A 10,256-nucleotide genomic window follows, 5' to 3' on the forward strand; every position below is an offset into this window, starting at 1 on the left:
AGAACGATTGGATTAAGTGTGGACAGACTGCCTGTGATATTAAGGAACTGGTCTTGAGTTGGTCATTGTTGAAGCTCGTACTGGGGCATGGGAGTTCATTATATTCTGCTTCTGTTTGAGATTGTTTAGATTTTTAGGTTGAAAAAGGCTGAAACCAGGCATGGGAAATCTGACCAGGGCAAATCTGTCCTCTTACCCATCTGCCCCAACACACCAGCAGGGTGTGGGACAGTCCCTTCAGGGAAAAGCTCACCACAGGATTCTTTGGAGGGAGGGTGGAAGTAGGCCTGGAGAATCAGATCTTTCCTTTTACTACCCACCCACCATGGTTTGAGAAGCCAAGGTAAATGGGAAAAGGAGGAAGAGATCAATTTCTCAGATGGCTCGAAATACCAAAGGTAAACCCTTGCTTATCTCCCTAATTATAGAAAATCCTTGCCTAAGTCTGAGTGAACCCGGGGAGAAATCTCTAACCCAGGGAACTAGGACCAGATGGGGCAGCTTGCCCTTGAGGCTGTTTTCTTCTTAGAGGAACTAGGAGGCTTGGGGTCAACACCTCTGAGGGTAAGGGCTTGGATGGCCCAGGAGGAGCTTAGCAGTTGAGACAAACAAGGAGCCTTGAGAAGCCAGAATAGAAAACTCTACCCAAAGCAGTGTAAGAAAATGGGAAGAGCAATCCCACCTGTCCCCCGTCCTGACGCAGCTACCACATCAACACTTAGCCAACAGCTCCACTCTAGAGTTTATTGGGTTTGTAACTGGACAAAGTCACACGTGTACAAAATGAAGCTCACACTATCCCAAAGCAGAGTAGGGACTGAGGGCTGGGGATCTGTTACTGGCCTTTGGGTAGCTCCGAGGTGAGGGGCAGGCAACCCTCCCACTCCAGAGAGATGAGGCCACAGGGGACAGAAGGGGAGGGGGCCCACCTGGCTTTGGTCACAGAACTCACAACAGAGCCTGGCACTGGGCCAGGACAAATTGAATGGAGGAGCAGGCACCCTGGAAACCCCCTGCCCAGGGAGTCCAGGGATGGCTCCACCAGTGCCACTCGTGATGGGGCTGGTCCAGACCTAGACTTGGGGGCTGGTGCAAAGGAAAGGCGCAAAGCAGGAGAGAAGACATTGATGCGTGGTAGCCAGGCATTCCCGGGCCTGTGGAAGAGGGTGGGTGGGGAGGCGGACTCGCTGCCACAGGGCAGCTAGCAGCGGGTCTCATAAATGCCGCTGCGGCCAATGTAGCGCACCCATTTGATGACATCATGGTCGCTGTAGTTCAGCTTCGGTTCAAATACCTTCAAGTAGCGCACCTTGAGGCCAGAGGGCGCGAATGGCACCTGGGCAAGGGACAGCTCCAATGAGGAATGTGGCCTTCCTCTCAGAGCCACTGTCTTCTGGGAAGTTCCACGGCCCTGCCTACCTCATCTCTACAAGTGTTCAAATGGCAGGGGCCCTGAAAGAAGCTGGGGTAGCGAGGGCCTCTAAGCGGTCATTAAAGAAGAAAGCATGGACAAGAGGAACCAGCGATCATTTTGGGCTGGAAGTTAGGCCTGCCTGTGATAACTTAAATCAATTCCTTTTACCAGCAGGAGGCAGTAACTAGAGAATCGCTTCAGAACACGTATCTCGTTCAATGTTATGGACTTAAACAGGTGGAAAAGTGTATGTCCAGCACACACAAGGCAGAGTCACCCCATTTTCTTGTCTGTGAGTAAACTGTCTTACCTGGCACTCAAATCTAAATTTTTCCAAAGAACTGCTTAACGACAAATCAAGACTAGTCAGATTTTTGTCAGTGTGAGCAGCAGTTTCTATTAAGGGGCTTGAAAGGGCAAGCAAGAAATGGGTCTGTGAATTACACAGCCATCAACGCTCTCTAGGTTTAAGTGGAAACCCTGATGGCATAGTGGTTAAGAGCTACAGCTGCTAACCGAAAGGTTGGCAGTTCAAATCCACCAGGCGCTCCTTGGAAACTCTATGGGACGGTTCTACTCTGTCCTGTAGGGTCGCTATGAGTTGGAATTGACTCGACGGCAACAAGTTTGGTTTTTTTTTTTGGTTTAGGTTTCAGTTTCCTCATCTGGAAGGTAAAGGAGTTGGATCTGAATGGCCTCTCAGATCTTTCCCAGCACACCCCACTGTGGCTCCACAAGCCTCTCCTCTGCCGTACCTCAAAGTTCATGGAAATGGGGGGTCGAGCCCATTTCTTCTTGTCGTTGGTGGGCAGAAGCTCAATCTCTGCACTGATCTGCGATTCCTTCATGCCTGCCATTCGCTTGATCCTGGGAACACAGGGGCAATGGGCAGCAAGTACCCCTGAGAGCCTCAAGGAGTTTCCGGGGCGGGGGGAAAGGGTGGGGAGGAAAAGTGGTCTGACCACTTGCTATGCAGACTTGGGTCTGCCATTCCTCCAGCACCGTGGGCTGCAGCTTAGATAGGTGCACATGCTATTCCTTGCTCTCTCTGTCTATTCCCAGAGTATTACAAGAGCGAGTGGGGAAACAGTGAAGCATCTTGACAAAACGAATGCATGTGTGTACATGCTCACGCAGATGTGTAAGGGCTTAGAGGAGAAGCCAACATGCACACACACACACACTCACTCAGAAGAGAAAAGACAGAACGTGACAGGAGAGTAACGCTAAGGCGTCTCGAGCCCTGCTGTGGCCTCACGAAGACTCACTTCCACACGATGGCGTTCTCGCTGGCCTTGTACTTGGCCTTGCCCTTCATGCAGATCACCTGCACCCCGCTTGTGTTCAGTGGGGTTGGGATCCTCACCTAGAAGCGGCACACTTGTCAGGGAGCTCCGTCAAGCCCCAAAGTCAGCCACCCTTACTCCCAGAGACAAATTCTTCCTCCTCCCCAAGCCCCTGTCCTCACCTCAATCTTTTGGGCCAGTAATGAGGGCTTGAAGTTGGACTTGATGACCACCTTGACCTCCAGCTTGGTGCGCCCCACTTCCCGCACTAACGGGATGACCCGGAAAGGAAGGATGATGTCCTTGGTGGTACGATACCTTTGGAGACAGGGAGCCAGGTTGGCACAGCACAGACCTCCCCACCAACCTGCTCCTCCCTCTCGGCTGGTGGCACCCCCTCCCTTCCTCCTCACACCCCAGGGCACCTCATGAGCTCAAACTCTCCGTCAGGCGGGATGAAGCTGATGCTGCGTTCAGAGTCAAACTTGCTCAGTCGCACACACTGGTGGAAGGTGCAGTCATCGATGGCAATTGACTGCTTCCCACTGCAAGCAAGGGCAGAAGGGAACTCCTTGTTGGCACAGGAGAGCGGCAGGCGCCAGGCTGGGAGACCCCCCCCCCGCCCCCAAAGGCTGCCAGAGCTCCCCAAGGTTTCTACCACAGACTATGGAATGTGCTCAGGAAGGCAACTTTCTGACCCTGGGGTCCCTGCCTGAGTCAAGGACAGATAGAAGCTGTGCCAACTCATCCTCTCCTGAGACGCCTGTTGCTAAGGATTCAGATGTTTCTGGCACCCTGTGTAGAGGCCATCAGAGTGGAGAGACGAGACCTTGGTCCTAGTGACCAATTGGGCCTGCTCTCTGAGGGCAGTTAGCACAGACGTCAGCAGCAGCCAGCCAAGTACCCCCTTGGGAAGAGGGCGCCGGCATTGCTGTGGTTGGTCAGGCCCGACTGGCCCTGAGGCCCACCCCTCCATCAGCCCCCCGCCTCCCGTACCTCTTGCCTGTTTCATCAGCTGCGCCCTTGCCCTGCTTCTCAATGACAATCTTGTCGTTCATCCCAAACTTGCACTCGGGCATACCGCTCAGGTAGCTCTTCATCACCACCCGGCCCGACACATGGGCGCTCAGCACCTGGCCTGGGCACGGACAGATACAGGGAAGCCGCTGAGGCAAGCAGGTGGGAGGCAGGACCGGGAGCCTGCCCAGCCCCTCCTTAGCTTCCTCGTGAGTGCCCTCACCCTGCGGAGACATGAGCAGGTTCACGCTCTCCAGCACGTCCAGGAAAAGCTCATTCCGGCGATACTTGATGCCCTCCCGCCGCCAGCCGATCTGCCCCGTCACCTGGCTAGTGATCTGGGACTGCTCTTCTTTTGTCTGGGTGGCGACAGAAACAGATCACCATGGCTTCCCTGGCTCCCCTTCAATCACCCCGCCTCTATCCCCACTCTATCCTTATCCTCCCTCCCTTCTTGTCCCCACCCTGTACTCTAACTTCCCCGCCTCCTGAGCCCCATGGAGTAGGGCCAGGAGCAACAGAGCCAGGCTGCAAGGGTGGGAGCTGATGGAGCAGCTTACCTGGTGCTGGAGGCCACAGGGCCAAGGAGGCAGTCACAGGAAACAGCAGGGGAGCGCAGATGGGATGAGGCAGCAGAAAAGAAGGGGGAAATCTGAGGCTTGGCTCCTAGAAGAGGGCCCGCACTCTACTCCAGAGGAATGCCAGGCCTCCAGAGCCTCATGACCCCTCCCCCAGTGCAGCAGGAAACTGCTCAGCTGAATTCCCATTAGGAGATGCTGAGTCGGCTGCTCCTGGGTGGCAGAGAACCACAGGGGCCTGCAGTCGTGGCAGCAGGCTCAGACCAGTGCTTCCTGTTAGGGGCCGGCCCATGAGTCAGTCTGCACCAGGCTCAGGGAGCAGCCGGCTGCAAGAGGCTGGGCTCACCCTGGTCGTGGCCTGCACAACTCGAGTACCTGGCTTTTGATGCCCTGCTGAGTGATGAAGGTCTTCAGTGCCCCTGTCTCCGAGTTCTGTGGATAGCCAAAGTCCAGGATCTCTGCAAAAGGAGGAACCCATCAGCCACTGGGAAAAGTGGAAGACTCCCTCATGCCAACTCCTCCGCTGGCTTGGGCAGACCTGGCCAGCATAGCTCCAAAGGACAGGGTGGGATCATGGGCAGGAAAGTCTCCCAGCTTTCCAGCATTTACTCTGGGATTTGTGCTTCATAAGAAAACAACTAAAATGTCATTATTTTTTCAGAAAGGGAAAATAGGCAGAAAAGCCACATGGCCAGTGGGTGAGAGGTCAAAGGCCCTGGGCCCCTAGGGAATAGAGATGGCTGGGCAGGTGGAAGGACTCACACTTCATTATACTCTACAGAGGACCAGAAGTAACAGTGCATCCCTCAGCGGCCTGTAATACCTCACCCTCTTCCGGGGCTCTGAGGCAGCTGTTGAGTTGGGAAGCTGGGAGGACGTGAACCAAGGCCCAAACCCCAAAGGTAAGAGGACGAAGTCTGCTTAACTGCAGGAGGTCTAGCTCCTTGGAAGACCAAGACTGCTTCCCCCCACCCCCCTAGACTGTATCTGTGTTCCACTCGAGAACAGCTTTTAGACCTGGATTTGGACTGGCCTTCTGAGGGGCACAGAGGCTCTAGCCCAAGACACCAGATACTCAGGAAGGAAAGTTCAGAAGGCACTGGGGCCTCAGGCCTGCTCCCACCTCCAGGCCATTCCCAGTCAGGTTCACCCCACCCTCGGCCTGCCGCCCTGCCAGCCTCACCATCCAACAGCTCATATATGAGCACGAAATTGTTCTTGATGTTCTCTTCACTGATCTTGCCGAAATAGGCCGCCATCACGTCACACATCTTATAGAGGAATTCAAAGACCATGGCAGCATTGACATTCTGCTTGGTGACCGCCGCCAGCCAGATGTTGGACCGCTTAACATGGAAAAAGCTGGTGCGAGCGATGTTGGTGACAGGGCTGCGCACCTGCTGCCGGGCGTGGATGACGTTGACCCGAAAGGCGTCCACTGCGTTCCTCCTGAGGAAGAGTGGTGCACAGAGGCTACTCAACACTAGCCACAGCTCACACCATGGGACCGACTACAGCTACTGCCAGCCCCACCCTCCAGTGCTGAAGTCTGCCACTCACGCCATAAGCCCAAGCCCAAACCACTGGGGTGCTTCCCCTCTTGTGACTCCCCCTGTGGCCATGGGAGGAAGGCCAGAGCTGGGCTGGTGCCTGAAGGTCATGAGAAACAGGGAAGTCAAGTGGCAGTGACAGGAGGGCGGATCTAACCTCAAAAGTGAGGGCCATCAGATTTAGGGAGGAATGTCCCTGACTCTCAGGCCTGGCCCCGATTTCCCTAGCCACCTCACTAGCTTCCCAGGAAGTTCCAGGCCCAGAGGAGAAAGATCCTGCCACTTCTCCAGTCCTCCTGCTGGTGATCCTACCAGTGGGGAGGTCAGCTCCTCCTGGAGTCAGACAAAGTCAGCCTGACTTCGGGAAAACACTCTTGGGGGAGAAGTGCTGAGGGGTTCTGGAGCTGTGCCACCCCTTCTTGTCCAGGATCCAATTCCAGGGCAAGTTCAGGGAAAGAAAAAAGATGAGGGAGAACGGAGATGGGGGGCAGGGCCCCCCACCCACCTGTGCGTGGGTGGCAGCCTGACAAGCCGCTTACCTATTGCTACGGCAGCCAATGAGATGGGATGAGAAAAATGACGCCAGCCAGAAGAGGAAAGTGACAGCAACGAGAGAGAGGATTAGACACATGACACACTGAGGCAGGCAGCACACACCGTGAGGTGGAAGCAGACACGCAACAGCAAGGCCAGAGAGCACAGCCAGCATGCAGGGTGGGGTGACCCAGCCTTGGCTTAACAGGGCAGGATGGGGCAGGGGTAGTAGCCAGTGGGGTTCAGGAAGGCCAGGCGCTGCCACTACTCTCATGCCCAGCACTAGCCAGTGGACAAACAGCCACCGTGGCCAGGCCAGCCCATCAGCCAGGGAGCCATGGAGCACTGCAACAGGTCCAACTGGGGTAGCAAGAACAAGTGGAGCCTAATCTCATCAGAGCTGCCGAGGTGAGAATATGTCCCCTCAGTCAGGGAAGAAAAGTGGTGGACATGGTGGAACAGATGGAGAGGTAAGGCTGTAGATCCCTGTTAAGACCTGAGGGACCCAGGACAAGGAGCTGTTCTGGGTCTGCTCTGACAAGCCAGAAAGGGCAGCATGGCCTTCCCATCCTTCCTTCCAGCAAAGACCTTAGAGTGAGTGCCTCAGGCTTGCCACAAGCTCTCTTCCAGAAATGGCCCAGCGGAACTGAAATCAGGTGAGTCAGCAGCCTGATTTAACTTGAGAAAGGGAGGTGGAAGAGCATTCTGCAGCCTGGAGAGGCTTCCAAGAGAGCCCAAGGGAAGGCTCCCAACATGAGAAGGGCTTCTAAGAACAAAACTTAGAACAGATTAGTACCTCCAGCCTGGCCACTGACCCCACCCATTGGAGACTGATCCCTCTCCTCAAAGGAAGAACCAACCTGCTTGGCAAAAGCAACTGCCTCCAGCAATCAGGTCTGTCACTAAGGGAAACAGGGAGGCAGGCAGGGCAGAAGCCCTGAAGCCTGTGGAGGCCACACCACCCTACAAATCTCACCCAGCGGCCTGCAAGCTAGCTGCCAGGCCCACCACCATCACCAGACCCAAGGGGAACCAGGCTGTACTAGCTGAGCTTCCAGGATGCAGTGAGGGTAGGCGGTGGCCCAAGTCAACCCTCCGGAGGGAAGAGACCTGGTCCCACATGCTGGGGAGGGGGGCTCAGGTGGCAGGGGCACAGCTGGCTCAGCCAGGGGACTCACTCACCCGATGTCATCTCTGTAGACCCGGGAGATGAGCACCTCCCCCTTGTGATTATAGATGAACAGCCCCCCAATCATGGTGGCAGCTCAGTCTCCGCAGCCCATTGCTTAGAACAGACCTAGGACAGGGGGAGGCAGGGTACAGGAAGGCCTCAGAACCCCTGCCCACAGCCCTGCGAAGGGTTTTTTTCCCCCAACTCAACCCCATCAGCAAGTGACCCTGCAGCCCTTCCAGGCATGCCCCTCCCCTCAGCCAGCCTCCTCCAGTTCCTGTTTATCCCACACTGGAACGGCCCAGGATTCTAAGGCAATTCGGACCCTCCCTCTTCTGGGGCTGGGCCCAGAGTAGCCCCCTCCCCTCCTGCCAGCACTGAGCCCAGCTAGGATCCTTTCCGGCCCCCCTCTTGTGCAGACTCACTCAGGCTCCAGCCTGTGAGTCACTGCAAGGCCGGCTGCCTGCAGCTGCTGGAATGGCAGCAGGAATTAGTCCAGATGGCTCAGGCCTGGGGCTCAGGCTCCACTACCCCTCTGAGACGCTGGCAGGGCCTGAACCGTGGATCTCTAATTCACAGAAGCCTTAACGTTCCAAGAAAGGGTGTGCAGGGTGGGGGAAAGAGGAGGAAGGAAGGGAGGCCTTTGGCCCTGGTTTGGGGCCAGGAGTGTGGCTCCAGCCTCTCCCAGGCAGTCAGATAAGCAGGCAAAAGAGCAGGCCAGAAAGGCCCCCGACCTGGCAGACTTTGCTTCAATGACACAAGCTGCTCGTTACAGTTATTTCTAACTACTTTCAATAAGGTAGGCTCCCTCTCAGTTCTAGACTGCAATAAAAATAAGGGCGGGGCGGGGGGGGGGCGCGGGGTAGGGTGATAAAATGAAGAGATCCTTCCAGCTGAAATTCAGTGATTCCAGACCCACCAACTAGCTCACGTCTGGCCTGAGTGCCCATAACCAAGGGGCAGGCCTATCAGAAATGCCTGAATTATCCAAGTTATTTGGGTCAAATGAATTTGGACTGAGAGATGAAAAGGGTTAATTTGGCTCTAGGTTGCCTGGATTAGCCCTGGTATTAATTTCACAGCGGAGACTTTAGCAGGCTTTTCTAAACTGCAAAATAAAGCCTTTTACTGCGGCTGTGGAGGTCTCCTGGACCAGTGAGGGCTTTCTCAGGGTGGCGGCCACATCCCATCCCTCAGTCCCAAAGAGGCTGGGAGAGAAACACAAAATGGAAGTAGAGTTCACGGGTATGAAGTGGTAAGTAGCTCCGGGCGACAAAGAAACAGAGGTGGAGCCTGGGACAGGAACGGGAGATTTAGTCAGGGGCAAAGGCTGGCAGCAACAGCCCAGGCAGGCTACTCCAGCAGCCCACAGCAGCAAACAGGGCTGGTGGGGGCACAGGGAAGAAAGACTTTGGAGACTGGAAAAGGTCAAGGCCTTGGGGGTGGGAAGGGTGGCCGGCAGGGAGAGACTGACAGTGGTGAATGGCAATGCGGGGAGCTGGAGCTTGCTTTGGGGCTTAGGTGCAGAGATATGGAGGGGGTGGTGGTGTTTTCGCCCTAGGGAGGGGGCCACGGCGGAAAAGATGGTGCCACGGGGTGCGGGGGCTGTCACAGGTCTGAGGACGAGAAGCTGGGGATGTCGCTGAACAGGTAGAAGGGAGTGCGGCGGGGTGGGAGGCTTGTCACAGTCCAAGGAGGCAGCACAGGGGGTGTCACTGTCCTAGGAGCCGGGAAATTGTCCTTGCGCTGGGAGAAGGTACCGAGGGGCAGGGGGTGATCACGATCCTGGGATGGGGAGCGCCGCGCGGTGTCCTGCTCTACCCGGCTTCTGCTCGGTCCCTGTCCCGGCAGGCGCCAGGCGGGTCAGGTGGAGGCCACCGCTCCCGCCCGTCCTGCAGCCGCGCCCCGGGCCTGCAGGCTGAGGCCACTCCCGGGTGTGGGCAGCTTTCCGCGGAGTGCGGGCCGGGGAAGAGCAAAGCCGGGCGACGGCGCAGACGGCCCGCGGCGCCCTCCTCCCGCCGGTAAGGTCAGATCCCGAGCTCACCTGGTGTCGGCAGCACCCGGTCCTTCCACTCTCCGGATCCCAAGATGTCCGCCCGCCCCCTGCTCGCCTGCCCGCTGCCTCGGCTTTCACCGCAGTGCCGCGGCCCCGCCCTGGCCTCAGCTGCGCTTGCGCGTCACCTCCGCCCCGCGGAGACTACAAATCCCGTCAGGCCTCTCGGCTTCTCCCTTAACATTGTAAGCGGTTCAAACTTGTCAAAACTACAATTACCGACAGCCTTCGGGAAACCGCCCCCGTCTTCCACGCCACTCTTTGACTACACATCCCGGCATACGCCGCTCCCCCTCACCTGATTTTCTCCACTGAGCATTCTGGGAAGTGTAGTTTCTGCAATCCCTCCTGTGCCTGTTTAAGCGTTTTGGAGAGGCTCATAGATTAGTGACGTTTTTGTTGAAGACCATCTGTTAAGGTTTGGGTTGCTGTAGGTCTTTTATGTTTCCAAGGTCTGAGGACTGGCTGTCCTTATTTTACACATAAACACACAACTTGGTACAAGTGTTTGTGTTGAGTTTGACTGCTTTCTAACATCACCTCTGATTCTCACGAACTTTTTTCGTTATGTATTTATTCGAGCCATGAGCCTTTTCCCAGGGATCAAGACTCAAGCAGGGGTGTAGGAAGGGAGGTGACAATTATGTGCAAGA

At 56.1% G+C, this 10,256-nt stretch overlaps 1 protein-coding gene across 1 annotated transcript; it reads right to left on the reverse strand.

Moving 5' to 3' along the window:
- Positions 1 to 730: 730 nt before the first annotated feature.
- AP2M1 (adaptor related protein complex 2 subunit mu 1) lies at positions 731 to 9,723 on the reverse strand. Its single transcript, XM_003412885.4, has 12 exons — positions 9,595 to 9,723; positions 7,562 to 7,676; positions 5,479 to 5,744; positions 4,671 to 4,753; positions 4,278 to 4,283; positions 3,941 to 4,076; positions 3,697 to 3,838; positions 3,126 to 3,245; positions 2,883 to 3,018; positions 2,683 to 2,780; positions 2,170 to 2,281; positions 731 to 1,336 (listed from the first exon to the last, which is right to left on the reverse strand). Exons 2-12 carry the CDS (start codon positions 7,633 to 7,635, stop codon positions 1,202 to 1,204), a joined length of 1,308 nt encoding a protein of 435 aa, XP_003412933.1. The 5' UTR covers positions 7,636 to 7,676; positions 9,595 to 9,723; the 3' UTR covers positions 731 to 1,201.
- Positions 9,724 to 10,256: the final 533 nt, after the last annotated feature.

Source organism: Loxodonta africana, chromosome 1 (assembly GCF_030014295.1).
Source record: "Loxodonta africana isolate mLoxAfr1 chromosome 1, mLoxAfr1.hap2, whole genome shotgun sequence".
In the NCBI taxonomy this organism is placed as follows: Eukaryota; Metazoa; Chordata; class Mammalia; order Proboscidea; family Elephantidae; genus Loxodonta; species Loxodonta africana.

Bases quoted from the DNA above. Each gene is read 5' to 3' on its own strand.
- AP2M1 (XM_003412885.4), bottom strand. From the start codon at position 7,635: ATGATTGGGGGGCTGTTCATCTATAATCACAAGGGGGAGGTGCTCATC. The intron at 3,839-3,940 runs GTGAGGGCACTC...GTCCGTGCCCAG, and splicing joins CCTGCTCATGTCTCCGCAGG to GCCAGGTGCTGAGCGCCCAT. The intron at 3,019-3,125 runs GTGCCCTGGGGT...CTGTCTCCAAAG, and splicing joins GGAGAGTTTGAGCTCATGAG to GTATCGTACCACCAAGGACA.